This window comes from Carcharodon carcharias, chromosome 36, assembly GCF_017639515.1.
Source record: "Carcharodon carcharias isolate sCarCar2 chromosome 36, sCarCar2.pri, whole genome shotgun sequence".
NCBI classification, from domain to species: domain Eukaryota; kingdom Metazoa; phylum Chordata; class Chondrichthyes; order Lamniformes; family Lamnidae; genus Carcharodon; species Carcharodon carcharias.
Window position 1 is genome coordinate 5,086,036 of NC_054502.1, and position 18,274 is coordinate 5,104,309.

General features: G+C 41.2%; 1 protein-coding gene across 4 annotated transcripts in view; it reads left to right on the forward strand.

Annotated features, from left to right (window-relative positions):
- The window catches only part of ash1l (ash1 (absent, small, or homeotic)-like (Drosophila)), a 230,621-nt gene that overhangs the window by 84,921 nt on the left and 127,426 nt on the right, over positions 1–18,274 (forward strand). For all 4 annotated transcript variants that reach the window (XM_041179673.1, XM_041179676.1, XM_041179675.1 and 1 more), the window contains exon 3: positions 11,913–16,029. In XM_041179673.1, coding sequence (XP_041035607.1) covers positions 11,913–16,029 — 4,117 coding nt within the window. The remainder of the gene's footprint in view (positions 1–11,912; positions 16,030–18,274) is intronic.

Consider the following 18,274-nt stretch of genomic DNA (forward strand, 5'->3'; position numbering starts at 1 on the left):
CAGTCCCCTGGGTTTGATGAAAGGAGAATCGACGATGTCCTCCATTCCTGATTGCTTTCGATCAACATCTGGAAATTCACAGTTGGTCATCAGATGGGGATGGAATTGTGTTTTTTGTAATGGTCTTTGTGTTGAATGGCCCTCGGCTTATATGTGTAGCCTGGTATTGAATTAAAGTACTAGTGAAGGGATGACTGTCGAACAGTGATGCACCAAGAAGTTGAGGAAGAGAGAAAATAGATGTGAAGAAGGACTAAAAGAAAAGATACTGGTTTAAGAAAAACCTTGATTTGATTTGAGAGTTGCCTATTCCAGCAAAAATAAACCTAAATCTGGTCCAATGAACACCAATTGTGTGTATAAAATTGAGAGTAACATTGACTAGAATATCTATCCAAGGCTTAATGCATGTCCAGCTTCAATATTAAAACCAATCTTGTGGTTACTACATCTCCTGCTTGTGGTTATGTTGCTGGACATAATATGGAGGCCTGGATAAATAATCCAGATAATGTGAATTCAAATCCCACCAAGGCACTTTGGCAATTTGAACTCAATAATTATAACTAAATCTGGAAAATAAAAGCTGGTACAGGTAAAAGTGACCACGAGCTTTAAATACTGAACTGTCCTTCAACGAAGGAAACCTGCCATAAAAACAAAAAACTGCGGATGCTGGAAATCCAAAACAAAAACAGAATTACCTGGAAAAACTCAGCAGGTCTGGCAGCATCAGCAGAGAAGAAAAGAGTTGACGTTTCGAGTCCTCGTGACCCTTCAACAGAACTGGGTGAATCCAAGGAGAAGGGTGAAATATAAGCTGGTTTAACGTTTGGGGGGGGGGGGGGTTGGGTTGGGTGGGGGGAGAGAAGTGGAGGGGTGTGGTGTGGTTGTAGGGACAAGCAAGCAAGCAACCATCCTCACTCACTCTGATCTGTATCTGACTCTAACCCACGCTGTTGTCTGAAGTGGCTTGGCAAGCCACATATGTATATACCGTTGTAGTAATGTTGTGGGATCGCCTTCACCACTCAGACTGCAGTGGTTTATGAAGAAGACCCACCATCATCATCCCAAGAGAACTAAGGCTGGGTAATAAATGTCAGACTTGCCAGCGATGCCCAAGTCCTGTATGATATTTTAAAAATGAAACATGAGCTGACAAATTGTCAGTTGTCTTCCTTAGAGGATTAATCAAACTGATTTTTGTTAAAGTACTGGAAAGACCTTTGGCCCTAAAATGTTAAAAAGTTCTTTCTATTCTCTCTGTATATTGCTGAGGCAATTGCACAATAGAATCTAATGTGTGCTGAACATCCCTTTTCAGTTGCTTGCAATCAGCACTTCGCAGTGTACTCAGTTCCATTATTAAGAGAAAATTAAAACCTTTCAATTGTTTGCTCTGTCTTAAAGAAAGAAAGATGCTTGTACAGCAGCTTTCACAACCTCCAGATGTCCCAAAGTGCTTTATAGCTAATGAAGTATTTTGAGTTGTAGACACTTTTCTAGTAATAGGAAACACTGCAGCCAATTTGTGCACTGAAGGCTCCCACAGACAGCAATGTGATTAAGACCAGCCAAATCAAGGTCATCTCTGGGCTTTTGGAAGGAGACCTTAAGAACTAAGATTTTAGCTATCAAGTCCAGTGGAATGCACAGTACTTGGTCACACCCCTGAATTTATACATAAAATAAATACTCGAGTGTGAGCTTGGTAAAGACTGATAATCTCTCTGCATTGAGTTGGCAAGTGAACTTTTACAGCCTGGTGTCTAAATGTTTACTTCCCAGGTGCGCGCATTTCTAATTTGCCAATTATATCAAAGTAAGCCATCTTTTATGATGATCAGGAATGAGGGAGGTGATGGCGTAGTAGTATTGTCACTGGACTAGGGTAAGGCTCTGGGGATCCGGGTTCAAATCCCACCACATCAGATTGTGAACTTTGAATTCAATAAAAATCTGGATAATAATGACCACAAAACAATTGCTGATTGTTGTAAAAACCCATTCACCTGGTTCACTAATGTCCTTTAGGGAAGGCAGTCTGCTGTCCTTAACTGGTCTGGCTTAGTGATTACAGCCGTCCAGACCCACAGCAATGTGACTGACTCCGAAAAATGCCCGCTGAGGCAATAAATGCTGTCCCCATGAAGGAATACAAAAAAACACATAGCCATAAAGGATTTTAGTTCTGGTCAACACTGACACTGTTGAGCATGTTTGAACATTCATAGTTGGCAGATTTTCTTACAAGTGTATACAGTTGAAAGGGTTAAAGAACCATAGCTGGCATGTTGGTTTTCCAAACTATGGTGCTGACAAGTGGTGGGATGCTGCTCTGATAGTAGCTGATTTAGATTGAGGTACCAGCAAGCCAGATGCATCCTGCACAGGAAGGAATGGGGATTTTTGAAACCGTTGTGCTTGGCCTGGATGACAAGGGAGCATAAAGGGGAAAGAAAAGCAAGTTCAATGCACCGTAGCCACAAATAGCTGTTTGTGTTTCAGTGGAGCATATTTAAGAATATGTTCATGTGTGAGGTTGTAGAGGTCAAGCCTTGATGCTGTGGTTTATTTAATTTCACAGGGAAAGTGTGAAGTACAAGTAGGACTGAACAATGTGCCTTGGGTTATATGGCCACACAAGTAGAAAAATTGATCACTAATATGTTCTTCTACAACTGGACATCAGACAACTTTCAAATGTTTTTTTTCAATGAAGGCAGCTGAAAACTCTGTCCTTTCTGCTTGCTTTATAAATACTTGCAAAGGCTGATTAAAGTACTGGATATTACTAATACAAAGGAATGCAGATCACATCCTTAAAGATCATCTGTCAGTGGCTGATTGCCAGTTACTGAAATGATTTTGGGCAACAGTCTTATGGGGACCGACACCAAGTCCAGCTGGGTCAATGGAAATGAATGGCTGCTGATAGATAACTCTTTTTGTCATTGATTCCCTTATTTCTATGAGCATTATGCATGTGCATCAAGATAAAAGCAAAGCACTGCGGATGCTGGAAATCTGAAACAAAAACAAAAATTGCTGGAAAGACTCAGCAGGTCTGACAGCATCTGTGGAGAAAAAGACAGGGTTAACGTTTTGAATCTGTACGACTTCTTCAAAGCTAAAGACAAGTAAAAATGTGGTGAAATATATACTGTTTAAGGGGGGTGGGGCAGGTGAAGCTGGATAAAAAGCCAGTGATAGGTGGAGGCAAAGGAGAGATTGTTCAAAATGTCATAAACAAAAGGTCAAAGGGGTGTTGATGGTGGTGATACTGGCTAAAGGAGGTGCTAATGGTGACATTAAGAGTAGAAAGCAGGATGAACAAGTGACAGATGGCCCGGGTGGGGGGAGGGGATGGTGTAGAAAAGATCGAAATAAACTGAAAGGTGGAGATAAAACAACGAATGGAAATAAATTTTGAAGATAATAGAAATAGGCAGGAAATATATATATAAATAAATATATAAATAAATAAAATTTAGAAATAAATATTTGAGAAAAGGGGATTGAAAGGTGCGAGGATGGAGGAGAGAGTTCATGATCTGAAGTTGTTGAACTCAATATTCAGTCCGGAAGGCTGTAAAGTGCCTAGTCGGAAGATGAGGTGCTGTTCCTCCAGTTTGCGTTAAGCTTCACTGGAACATTGCAGCAGGCCAAGGGCGGACCATCCTACTCTCATGCCCACATATCTGTCTTTGGCCTGCTGGAATGTTCCAGTGAAGCTTAACGCAAACTGGAGGAACAGCACCTCGTCTTCCAACTAGGCACTGTACAGCCTTCCGGACTGAATATTGATTCCAACAACTTCAGATCATGAACTCTCTCCTCCATCCCCACCCTTTTTTTGATCCCCTTTTTAAAACTATTTATTTTTAAAATTTTTATATGTATATAATGTGTTTTTCCTACCTATTTCCATTATTGTTTTTAAAATTTTATTTCCATTCATTTTTATCCCCACCTTTTAGCCCCTCCCCCCCACCCCCACTAGGGCCATCTGTTTTCTACTCATAATTCACCATTAGCACCTCCTTTAGCCAGTATCGCCACCATCAACACCCCTTTGACCTTTTGTTTATGACATTTTTCGTAATCTCTCCTTTGCCTCCACCTATCACTGGCCTTTATCCAGCTTCACCTGTCTCCCCCTCCCCCCCCCCCCCAAACAGTATATATTTTACCACATTTTTACTTTTTATTTCTGTAAAGGGCCTGAAACGTTAACTCTGTCTTTCTCTCCACAGATGCTGTCAGACCTGCTGAGTCTTTCCAGCAATTTTTGTTATGCATGTGTATCACCTCATCAACTATCCCAGTTAGCATTAGGTTAGATACAGTTTTAAAAGTTACTACTTTTGCTTTACCCCAATAATGGTCTTTAATCCTAATTTGAGAGCAACATGGCATCATTTTTGCTTCGTATTTACAGCACAAACAGGCCATTTGGCCCAAAGGAATTCATGCTCCACACCCGCCTCCTCCCACCTTACTTCATCTGACCCCTTCAATGTATCCTTTTATTCCTTTCACCCTCTTCTCCCTTATGTGTTTACCCAGCTTCCCTTTAAATTAATCTATGCGAGTTGCCTCAGCCTCTCCATGTGGTTGTGGGTTCCACATTCTTAGCACTCTGAATAAAGAAGTTGCTCCTGAATTCCCGTTTCGATTTATTAGGGACTTATATTGATGGGCCCTAGTTGTGTGTCCCCCACAAGTGGAAACATTTTCTTTACGTCTCTATCAGGCCACTTGTCAGCCTTCTGAAAAAAGCCCCAGCATTTTCATGCAAATGTAAATTTCTATTTCGTACATGAGGGAATCTTGTGTCATTGTGGAGTGAGATTGCTTCTAATTACTAAATTACAGACGCACTTTGTTGTGAACTAACGTTTACTGAGATCTGGATTTACAGTTCACTGGAACTGCCTTATCCAGAACAGAGAAACTTTGATCCTATCAGTCTGGCCTAGATTTAATTCCAAGTCCCAGAAGTGAAAGACCAGATTCTAATGTAAAATGCTATCTGTATGTGTGTTGTATTAGTGTGAGATTGCTGCTGCTCTAAACCTATTAGAATAAAAATAGAAAATGCTGGAAATAATTGGTAGGTCTGACAGCATCTGGAGAGAGATACTGAGTTAAGGTTTCAGGCCGATGACCTTTCATCAGATCAGAACATCTAAACCACCAATGTTTTCTTCAAAGAAAAATCAATAATTTGGAAATTATTAAATCTTTATAACTGCTTATTCTATTTTCCCTCTTCAAACATCTTTTACTCCATTCCCAAAGGTTTTCCTGATCAGAAAGTGGCGTATTGTTCCACAAGCATTTCTTCCTTTTGTTGAAGAATTGTGATATTTTAACATATGTTGTATGTCTGCTGAAAGTTAACAAATATGGATGCTCTTGTGTTGATGGTCTCAGCACAGTAAATATTTGTGCTATTTGGCCTTGCCATATTTTTAAAGGGTTCAGCAACCAAAGGCATTGCCTTCCTCTTCAACCTGGACCAACCGACATTAAAATATTTAGTTTGTTGTTAATTGTGTGTGTGTGTATTCTCATTTTCTTTAATATAAGTATGGTGTCAATTAACTACAGAGGTCAGTATGATCGTGGGAACGGCAAAACTATTGTAGCATCAGATTTCTTGTGTCATTGACTGCACTTTATAACTGACCAGATTGAGGATTTCAGTGGTATTCCTTATTCCTTCTCCCCAAAGGTTTGCTGTTTTTATCTGATGGGCAGCATTTAGAGAATTGAGACAGCCTTAGAGATGAGGGAATAGCTCGGAGGTAGTCCTGAAATCATTCTCGATTGAATTAGAGATGTGTTTTTACTTCCGCCACAGGATGAGTGGCAGTGGAAAATATTTGGAGCATAGTGTTGCGGCAGAATTTGATTTTTTTTGGCACTTTTTGTTCTTCAGGATGCTAACTCGTGCAGAGTACAGCTCCACAGATTGCAGGTCCACTCCAGTTATCTCAGCTGAGTGGTCTATAACCATACAATCTATGTGAGTGCTGTCAGGTTAATTAGCTATTGGAGTATTGCAATTGAGTCTAATCCTTTTTTTTACCCACTTATCCATACATAATGTTGTAGGTTTATGATCAAAATGCTTTTTGCCCCTTACTTAAGGACAGCCGTGGAACTGTTGCCCTGGTTGAACATTAACCCAGCACAGCCCAGGTATCAAGTCTGGCTTTCCCACTATATGGGTCAGTGGGATGCTGTTCAATCACTGGACCATTATGTGCCGCTTTGTGCAGAGTAACGTTGATGGCATCTTTTTGAGCAGTCCAATGATTAAACAACCTTGCCCTCCTGGCCAGGGCATGACACTAAAGACACAAATAGCAGGATTTTTCATTATACTATGTATATTTCTGGCAGTAAATCACTTTTAAATGTAAATTTTCAAAGAAGGGATAAACTGCTGTTTGCAGCCAATCTCAACGTCAGTTTACAAAATTACATTAGCTTATTTCTAATAATGACCTATTTATATTACAGTGGCTGATCCAAACTAAAGATGATCTTACTAGGTTTATCCTAATGGCTGCCAAGATGCAATTCTTGTGCTTATCAGTATGAAATTGCCTGCACAATCACAAGTTCACGGGAATACGGGTAGTAGACTCAGAATAGGCCAGTGACTGTGCAATCTGCACAGTGAACCAGTTAATGAATTTCAAGGTCAGCTTGAATTTCCTCATGTAGGAACATCTTATGGCAGTGTTTTTTTTAAACAAATCATCTGTCTATGGCACTTGAGTATGTTCTCAATCAGTGGGCCTATGGTTTTAACTGTGCTTTGCAGATTTGTATTTTTTGACTGCTGATTCTCTGTCCCATGGCTCTCTTGGCTTTAATTATGAGCTCTATATTGTATTTTTGTCACAATGGAGATGCAGAGATTTCAATCAGGCTTTTCTACCAGTCTGATGTGAATCTCTGATTCTCAGGTCTAACTCAAACTGGAGCAGTTACTCTGAATAGGATAACTGCTTACTCATCGTTCTGTGCGGTTAGACAATTTATCACAACTCAGCTACAAATTCACAAAATTGGCATTGTTCAACTGTAGACCAGCGAAGATGCTGAACAGACTGTTGTAACTTAACACATATTGTGGGGTGGGGGTAGTTAGAAAGAGCTACTGATTAGAGTTTATTACAGATTCAGTTCTGACCAGTTCATCCATCTTGAGCAAGATTGTACCTCTCATTCCATGTCTTTCCACTACTCCAGGATCATTCTGAGAAGGAGGTGGGTATGAATCCCACACTGCTCATTGTCCCACTCTCTCAGCCATATCATTGCCCAACCCTTGCTGCTATGGTTAATGGTTTCCTTTGCACAGGCTATGTTCCCCTTCCTTTTGAACTTGCTGTTACTGACCCTCTTCAGAAGCACAGCCTTTCCAACTATCATTTTCATCTCTAACCTCCATTTTCCTCTAATATCCTTGTGCCCTGTTCTGTACTCAACTCCTCCATAATTTCCAATTAGATTCCTTCTTTATAATAGTGACTACATTATATAAAAAGTGCTTCATTGACCACACATCATAGAACAATGCGGCACAGGAGGAGGCCATTAAGCCTATTATGCCTATGCCGGCTCTTTAACTCCCTCATTCCCTACTTTTTCCATTGCACTGCAATTTTTTCCCCTTCAAACGGACAATTTCAGGTGACAACTCGCTGCTTTTTTTAAAAAAAGCCACCTCTGGTTCTTTTATCTTCAATCTGATTAACCAACCCTCCTGCCACTGGAAATAGTTTATCCTTATTTACTCAATCAAAGCCTTTGTAACTCTGAACACCCCTATCAAATCTCCTCTTAACCTCTGATTTATAGAGAATAACCTGTTTTTCCATTCTTTCTACATAACTGAATTCCCTCATCCCTGGTACTATAAAACAGCCTCTACAAGGCCTTGATATCTTTTGTAAAGTGAGGTGCCAGAATTTAACATTATAATCCAGCTGAAAAACAGTTTTTAAAATAAAGGGTTGGAATAATTTATTTGCTTTTGTATTTTATATTCCTCTGTAAACAAACCCAAGAATCTCATGATTTTTTAAACAACTTTTTCAACTTATCCTGCTACCTTCAAAGATCTGTGTGCATAAACCCCCTCTTTCTCACCGCCCCACGCGCGCAGGTTTTTCTGTTCCTCCAACCTCTTTAAAATCATACCGTTCAGTTTGTGTTTGCTTCTCTTTATCCTTCCTACCAAAGTAAACCACTTGATGCTGCTCTTTGTTAAATTCCATCTGATGTGTCGGCCCACTTCACCAGCCTGTCTATGTCCTCTTCATTGTTTACTGCATTTCTCTCTGCAAACCTTGAAATTAAGCCCTGTAAACACAAGTCCAGATCATGAATACATATGTCAAAAAGAGCAGTGTGATCCTAATATCAAATCCTGGGGATCATCACTGTAAACCTCCCTCCAGTTACTGCTGCTCTCTGTTTTCAATCACTTATCTAGTTTTATATCCATGCTGCCACTGTTCCTTTCATCTCATGGATTTAAATTTTTTAACAATCTTTTGTGGTAATTTCCCCTTTGAAAGCCCATGCACACATCAAGCACACAATCTTAATCAACCCTTTCTGATACTTCATCAAAAACCTTGATCACATTAGTTGAATATAACCTGCCTTTAAAGTGGGTTAGGACATCCTGAGATCAGTAAAGATGCTCTGAGCAGGATGGCCTGAGTGCTGTGGGCAGAGTCACCAGTGGCATCTTTAGTGACTCTTGTTTTATCTCTTGACTGTTGCACATTGTTTGATGTGGTTGACCACTGCATCCTTCTTTTGGCAAGTGCCTGCTGGTTGGTGAGAGCACAAAAACTTACACAGAGAGGCCTGGGAAGATGGAGGAAGAGTGAGAAGAGGAAAATGAAAGAACCAGGCTCTTGACAAGGAAAAGGATAAGAGCAGAGGAGAATGGAGTTGGGGAGGGTGGTGTTGGGGGGCTTGTGGTCTTGCTTTTGTGTATGAGGCTTATCATTATTGTATTATAATGTGTGGTCTGCTTACGGTTTCTGGAATGTGTGGCCTGCAGCTCAGAATGTAAGTATGTAATTGGCCAGAGCAATGAAGCAGAAACCTTGGCCACTATGCTGCATCTCTGGAGAAGCCTAAACAGCTTTCCTCTTCTTCTGCCTCACCACCACCCACATGCCCTTCCCCACCTCGCCAAATATTCCCTGATGTCACTTGAAAGATTTGTAAGATTTATACTTTTAATGGTGAAACGGAGGACGGGAACAGTGGAAACTTTCATTTCCTTTTCTTCAGAAACAAAACTTTCCAAATGGTATCTGAAATAACTGTTTTTATTTTCGCTTTTGATATTTTGAAAGTTATGCATGTCCTTTTTGAAGAGGGGAATATTTTAGTTTTCTTTGGACCATTCCCCAGCCAATCAGACTAACTGATGAGATAACAGGTAAAAACCAGGAATCCTCAATGCACAGCAAGTCTTTCAGCATGTGCGGGGGTTGGGGGGGGGTGTGGTCAGAATAAGGCAGGTTAGCGTAGCAGATAAAAACAGTTGTGTTGTTATCCATCAAAGCATCAACTTCCATTATGTTGTGCCATTAATGTGGACAAATTCTACAAGATGGTTCATAAGAGCTTAACCCAGCAAAAATTGGCACCCAAGCCAAAGAAGGGATATTAGGAGGGGTGACAGAAAGCTCAGGTGGCAAGCTAAGTTTGATGAAAGCCTTAAAAGAGACAGAGAGGTTTAGGGAGGGAATTCCTGAGCTTGGGGCCTGGGCAGCTGAAGGTACAGCTGTCAGTGGGGGAGGGAGTGTGAGGGGTAAAGGGAGTGAGGGCTGCAGAAGAGGACAGAGTTGGAGGAATAGAGTTCTTGAGAGTTGTAAGTGTGAAGAGTATTTGGAAGGATTTGAATGTGAGAAAAGTAAGATGTGTAAAAAGTAAGATATTTTCCTTCTATTTCCCTTTCTGGGAAGGTGTCGCGGTCCAGGACTATTTTTTGTTTTGTTATATTCAAGCAGAATCTAATTTGTAAATGCACAGCAGCTTGTGGTCTAAGTTGAAGTTCTGCAATACTAATTACTAGACAGCTGCTATTTTATAGTACTCATTTACTGTGTAATATATATTATTGATTTAGAATATGAGACAACCCCTTAATGTCCACAATAAAAACAAAAATACCTGGAAAAACTGAATAGGTCTGACAGCATCTGCGGAGAGGGATACAGTTGACATTTCGAGTCCATATTTCAACTGTGGAGCCATCAGCTTACACAATCTTTTTCCTCTGAATTAGCCAAGATAGTGTAAGATCATCTAACCACAGAGTTGAGAAGCAAGCATTTTAGCATTGTACTGCCATTCAGGTTTTGAATCAAAGGTATGATGATGAAAACTGATAACAGAGCATGGCAATACTGAACATGTGAAATGCCTCCTGGTGTAGAAAGATAATTTCAGTTGTTTAAATTGAAGATGTCCCTGCCATGGACGTTTGCCTGGATTTTTATAGGCCAGCTGCCACAGACATTGTGGGTTTTAAGCTATTCTTGCAATGTGACTACTCGTTCGGTGAATGTTTTCCCTCTTTTAGGCAAACTATTTTGTCCCTGTGGAATATGTTCTAATGTTTTCTGTTGTGGCACAAAAATATTCTTGGGTTGAGAAGTGTGCATGAAGTGTGGATAAAGTACATATGGATATTTGGAAAGGCAATTACTCAGTTTGGTAGAAGTTGTGTATATTCTTCACCTGATTGTAATGAATTACAGAGAGCACATGAAATTGAATTCAGAGGACTGCAAGATCTGGGGTGTGATTGTATATCTCGAGGTGGTTAAGGCGTTGAAGCATGAGGATGGAATGTTTAAATTTCAAGCATTGGGAAACAGGGTGGAAGTCAATGCAGGTCAGATAGATGAACAGGAGTCAATATAGAGCAGGATACGGGCAGTACAGTTCTGGGTGAACTGAATTTTACAGGTTTTGAAGAAGGAGATAGGCCTGGAGAGCATTGAAATAACTTTGTTTGGAGCTGGCATAGTAAAGGATGAGAGAATCAACAGCAGCTTTTCCGAGGCAGGGGCAGAGAACAGACCATATCATGAGATGGAAGTAGGTGGTCTTTGTGATGGACAGGACATAAGGTTCAAAGCTGAGCTCGGGTCAAACAGGACACTAGAGGTTCTGAACTGTCTGTTTCAGCCTGAGGTATTGACTGGGGTGGGGGATTAGGGAATGGGGATGGAATTAGTTACAAGGAGGACAAAGTCAGTGACTTTGGTCTTCCTAGCTTCAGCTTATTTTTTTATAATGTCTTCACTGTTGCCTTTTCCCTTTTTGTATAAAATGACAAAAGTAAAATCAAAACTCAAGTTAGCAGTAGAGAAGAGGAGAAAAAGGTCATATCTCCCTCAAAGTCTGGTTTCAGATTCAAAAGTTTCAGCTACAAGAATCTCCAACCAATATTGTCAACAGTCATTGCCCTTTATGACAATTCCAATGATAACGAGGTTTTTTTTTAACATTCAAAGCTTTAAATGTTTTGTCCAGTATTGTCTTTGGTTCCACCTGAGGTGAAAGTTATTTCTCAGCTGTTCCCTCCTGCACGTCCATTTTACAGACAGCAACATGGATTAACCCTTTGATCATCATCTTTTTCAGGCAAATTGCTGGTGTAGTTCCAGAATTATGGGGTTTTTGAAAAGGGACAATGTTAGTCAGTTGGCAATATTGGGTTGCAGAAAATGCTGCCTTGTTGTCATTTCTGAATATACTTTATCAGTGAGCAAAAATATTTTGCTGTTTTTTTACTAGATCAAGAACTTTGTGTGACATTTCCTTTTTTTTTACAAAATGCACAGGGTTCCCTGAAGTTGCACAAGAAAAGTGAGGAAATGAAGACGGTTGAATCTCCTGTGGAGGAAAGTCGCTATCTACAAACAGGAGGAGAGACGAAAAACCCCCTTTCTTCAAGTTTGGAACACTCTGAATGTAGTAAAGCTGCTGTGTGTAGCCCGGGGAGTATGAGAAACGCTGACACAAAAGAACAGGGACAAATGAACGGGGAAGCGTCTTTGACTGAAAAATCAGCAATGCTAAAAAACACCTGTCCTGTATCAAAGTCTTCCAGAACTAAGTTTAGGAAGCAGGGGGTTGGCAATGGAATTGTGATGAACAAAGATTTGGGCCAGCTGAAAGCTAGCCTTGCTGCTGCCAGCTCAGTTAAGGAGCACTTGAGCACTCCAACCTATGTAGATTACAAGAATGTGAACTTGACTGAACAGGAGGCTCCTCAATCTGCAAAGGACCTTGCCCACAGTAAAACTTGTGGCAAGACTGTTTTAATTAATAAGGACTCTGTTCTAGATAAAGCATCAGTGAGGCAAGAATCTCCAAGGCATGATGCAGCATTATGTAGTGAAGGAATCTCACCCCGGCACGACCGGCCATCCTCTACCGAGAAGACAGAGCACATGATCCCGAAACTAGATAAACAACCTACAATAAATTGCACTTCAACAGACCATAGAACTGCAACTAGCACTGATGTCTATGGGAGGAGGTCCACCAGTGGTGCAGGGGTGGAAGGGGCTCCCTCTGCACCTTCACCAGCAGGACCTGCAGCTTCATTAAACAGGAGTACTGCTTTTCCTCCTTCTCAGTCCACTTCCATCCAGTTAGAAACTGACCCAGTATTGGTAATTTCAGAGTCAGACAGCAAGCCAACAGCTGAAAGCCAGCCAGCATCGAGCAACTTACCCCTTCATTTTGGCTTCAAACTCCATACTCACAATTTCAATGCAGAGTCTATGACAGCCGAACGCACAAGTGAAAGTAGTTTGCATCCACCACGCTTAGACAGCATGAAGACTTTCACTCAATTAACTGGGGGTAATCGCGAGTTGGGATGTTCTCCAGTGCCTAAAACTGACTCTTCGAGTTCTGCTGGCAACACTGTGGCTAGCTTCAAAAGCATCCTGAATAACAAGCCCTCATTCAAGCCTAGCACACTGAAAATGGCACATCAACAGCTGCAAAGAACATACCAGAACTGCCCAGTCCCAAATTCCACTCTCCAACTTAAACCTGTAAACAAAAGGAAAGGCAAGAGACCGAGAATGAAAGTGGTTACAAGCAGCAGTACTGTTGCTGCTTTTGGTGAATGTTTGTCTTCACCAATAGTATCATCAGGGCTATTGAAAACTGCCCCATACAGAACAGAACAAAAAATGCATACTGACCAGGCTCAAATGATCAGAAACACAGGATTTTCACCAGTTTTAACTGAAACTAAAATTACTAAGCCTCGACTGCCAAAGTTAACTAAGGCTTGCATTTCTCCTCCACTACCCCAGAAAACTGAGATTGGGAGACATTTTATATCTCTGCAAGCTCACCATGACGAGAAAGTCTCTAAAAATGGTTCTCAAGACTCTCAGTCATTAAGTGCTACTTTAAATATTCATAAATCTAAAAGAGGCAGAGCAAAACCTGACCCTATGCCACAACTTGAGGAGCCTCCACGTAGGACTTTAAAGATTCCTGCTTCCAAAGTACTTTCTGTGATGTCAAAGACAAAGGAATTTATTAGGGAGAAAGAGCCTCCTATACTTCAACCAGAAACTGAAATTGTACCCAGTAAAACTTTCGAGGACTCTCTTCCAGGAAAGCGAAGGCGGGGCAGGCCTAAAAAGCAGTTGATGCCCACAACCAAAGCTGTAGCACCAACTGCATTGCTTTCCACACCATTAACAATCCCAGAGAGTTTGGAGACTGAAGCTGAAGTTGCACAGCACAGAGGGCTTGACATGAGTGAGATGACGAGTAAGCCAGTAGAGCATGTGCAGAAAATGACCCCCGATGATGACTTTGAATTGGGGAGTGAAACCGATTCGAAATCCACCAAGAAAGGGAAGAGGCAATTGATGAAAACACTTTTAGACAAAAAATTTATCAAGAAGATCAACAAAATGAAAACGCTGAAAAGGAAAAAGCTTCTGAACCAGATCCTTTTGAGTGCAAGTGGATCTAGTAATAAAGGGAAAGTGCAATCGAAACTCAGTAATACCGTCTCAACTCTCACTGCCACCTTTGGTTCCAAGTTGGGCCAGCAAATTAATGTTAGTAAAAAAGGAACTATTTACATAGGCAAGAAAAGGGGCCGAAAACCCAAAATCTCATTAGATGGTCCATATCTAAGTAGTACGCTGTCTATCGATAAGATATCGTCAACATCCACCACAACACTAGGGCAAGTGCTGCCAAACTTCACGCAGTCAACAACTGCGAATGTTCCTGATGTTCTGCCTTCACCAACTTATTCCCAATCATCAGGAGTGAGTGGAAGTCAGAGTCCTGTCAGCAGTGATGCTGGGTTTATTGAACCAACCCCAGTGCCAAACTTGCAAGGAAGTAAAGGCAATGTTGTACAGACACTTGCGATGCGGAAAGCCTCCAAAGGACGCAGGAAGCTTTCACCCCCCACGTTGCTGCCAAACTCCCCATCTCATCTGTGTGAGTTGACATCCCTGAAGGAGGCCACCCCTTCACCCATCAGTGAGTCACATAGTGAGGAGACCATCCCAAGTGACAGTGGCATTGGGACAGACAACAACAGCACATCAGACAGGGCTGAGAAGTTCTGCGGACCAAGGAAACGAAGGTACTCTTTTGACCATGTCTCTGTAATACCTCCTGAGAGTGCAGCTGTCCTAACTGGACTGAAAGAGAAACACAAACACAAATGCAAACGCAGAACACATGATTATCTTAGCTATGACAAGCTTAAGCGACAGAAAAGAAAACGGAAAAAGAAGTATTTGCAGCTACGGAGCAAACAAGACCCTAATTTTCTAGCTGAACTGGAGGAGCTAATAACCAGGTGGAGTGAACTGAGAATAACTCATAGAAGTCATCACTATATACCGAGAGACATCCTTCCTTCTATCTTTCGGATCAACTTTGGCAGCTTCTACACCCACCCACCTTTCCCTTTTGACCCTATGCACTATGTCCGAAAGCCTGAATTGAAGAAAAAGAGGGGAAGGCCTCCAAAAATGCGAGATGCAATGGCTGAAGTCCCTTTTGTCCACAGCCTGGGTTTTCCCCTTGCAAATGGCGGCTTCTTTCCTTCATACAGTATGCCTTACTCTCCAACTCCAGTTTCAGCAGGCCCACTGGGGTTGGGTTATTATGCTCGGTATCCTCCAACACTATATCCACCACCCCCTCCTCCTCCCCCCTCACTGAGTAGTACAATGCCACCTCCCTCATATATGCATACTGGTCACCTGCTTCTGAACCCCAACAAGTATCACAAAAAGAAACACAGACTCCTTAGACCAGAGGCCTTCTTAGCTGGCAGTCGGACCTCTCTCCTATCCATGGGCACTTATGCCAGCATTCCAGCAGAAATGGCTTATAGTTGGATGCATGAACATAAGCATAAGCATCGACACAAGCATCGGGAGCATCGTTCCTCTGAACAAACTGCACCACCTGTGGATGGTTTAACGGTTAATCCTTCGTTGTTACGACGGTATACATATGGGAAGGAAGCTATGTCGGAAAGACATAAACACAAAGACAAACACAGATGCCATATGCCGTACACCCACTTGACATCATCAAAAGGCTTGCTAAGTAGAGGGGATCAGTGGGCCCGAAGGGACTCAACAGAGCATGGTTCCATTTCTGTAGGATTACAGACTCCTCTCCAAATAGACTGTACGGATGGGGCAGTGGGTTCATGCTCAGAACGATACATGCCCAGCTCAGAATCGAGCATCAGTGAAGAACATACCAATCTGTTTACAAGTGCAATAGGAAGTTACAAGCCTAGCAAACTCTCTAATGGCATGGGGCGGAAGAAGCAGTCCGACAGTCCTGACCTTACTGCCTCACAGGACAGCATGCCGAACAGGCTGATAAGGAGGGACAGACCGCCTTCCAGTGAAAGAACTTCTCAGACACCACCAGGTAGGAATATATTGAGGAAATCTTGGGAGAAGATGGCCTTTCTTTGAAGGTGTTATGGCATCTGTACTACCATTTTAGACTTCCTGATTTTTGTGTGAGTTTGATTACATGCCATTCGTACCCCTGACAGGTGACCTCCAAAGTTAGTTCCAAACCCAGTAAAAATCTGGCAATCTTGTTATTGGCACGGTGCAGATCTGGTATGACACACAGATATGTTTCCCTGTTTGGGCAGCACCAATGTCAAGTCCACCTTCAGTTGCATGCATCATACTGTGGAATAGTTTTCTGAAGGAAGAGCTGAGTATATGATTAATATTGATGTATGGCCACTCCTTTTAGAATTCTACTTTATGAAAGAAGTGTTTAGTATTTGATTAAAATATTTTTGCAATCTCAAAGGTTCTATGCAAATCCAATTTAAATATGAAAATTTCTGGTTGTAAAAAATACCGACTGCTCTCAGTTGACTTTGCGCAATGCTTTTTCACCAGAATTCAAGAGTAATAAAGCCAGAAATTAGGCCTGCAGATTGATTAGGAGGCTTTAAGGAATCCCTTGTTCTGTGAATGAAGGCTTTTTCCTCCCAGATATGATGAGGTTTATGATTTTGCAATGTTCTTTTAATTTGATTCCAAAATATATATTGTGACACTTCCATCTTGGGTAGCAACTTGGAACAGAGATGGATCTGAATTCACAGGCTACCTCTCCATTTGTTAGCTAAAATACAAAGAGTAGGAAGTGACCCCATCTGGGATGCTGCATTCAATCCTGAGCACCTTCCCTCAGGAAAGATGTAATGGCCTTGAAGTGGGTGTAGTAGAGAAACACTAGGATAGTATTGGAGATTAAAGGGTTAAATTATGAGGACACTCTGCGCAAGCTTGGCTTGTATTGCTCTGAGTTTAGAAAATTGAGGACTGATCTGTTCGAGTGTTTAAAACATTAAAAGGATCAATAGATTTTCCCTATTTCCTTTAGTAGGGAAAACCAGAATAAGAGAGCATAATCTTAGTAGTGGAGCCAGGTCATTCAGATGCCACTTGTTCACATAAAGGTTAGTAGGAATCTGGAACTCTTTTTTTTTCCATATGAGGAGAGATTGAGTAGACTAGGTCTATAATCCCTGGAGTGTGGAATAATAAGAGGTGATCTAATTGAAGTATATGAAATTCTCAAGCTTGACCGGGCCAATGCTGCAGAAGTGTTTCCCTGGCCAAAGAATCTAGAACATGGTGGTCACAGTCTTCGAGAGGTCAGCCATTTCAGACTGAGATGAGGAATTTCTTCACTGAGAGCCTTGAATCTTTGGAATTCTCTATCCCAGAGAGCTGTGGATGTTCACTTAGCGAGTATATTCAAGACAATGTTGATCGACTGTTGGATACAAAGGGAATTAAGGGATATGGGTTTACTGTGGGAAGGTATAGTTGAGGTGGATCGTCAGCTTTGATCTTGTTGAATGGTGGTAAAGGCTTGAAGGCCCACATGGCTACCTCCTGTTACTGTTTCGTCTAGTCTCCTATGGCTGCTGGTACAATTGAAGCTGTCAAGACTAAGATCACTAAAGTTTTGTTAGGCAAGTATCTGGGGGACAAGCAAAAGCAGTTAAATGGGATTGGGGTACAGATTAGCCATGATCTAATTGAATTGCAAAACAGGCTGGAAGTGTTGAATGACTTTCTCCTGTTGCTATATTGTTTTGTCAGTTCAGTATAAATGTATAATATCTATTTGTTGTAACTTCTTTTCCAAAATTCATTCTTTTGTGAATTAAGTCTGAGTATGTTGATATGTTTCCTCGGTTTTGCCCAGTGTTTTGTCCAACACCCTGTGGTGACAGGGTTATCCTTACTAGTGTCCTGATCTTCCTTGTCACCTTACCCTTAACACAAGTGAAGGGTTAGCAAAAAGTGAATTGCACATGGATGTGAGGTTCTTCACTGATTAAGATTTGTGTCTTTAATAATGTGGTCATGGGATATTATTGTTTGTAAGATCTTCTACATTCCCCAGAGTCATGAGGGACTGCTTTTTTCAAAATTACTTCAATTTATATCAAAGGTTGCAAAGGATTAATTGTGTTAATTTTTATTAAAGACATAGTGTATCATTTTTTCATTTAATGTATTCCCCATCTTTAAGAACAGTTACGTTCCTATACGTGAATATGAATGATCTTTACTCAAAGTGGTAAGGTCATTTCCAAAAATGTTCCCAAACCATCACTCTGGTAGCTGGG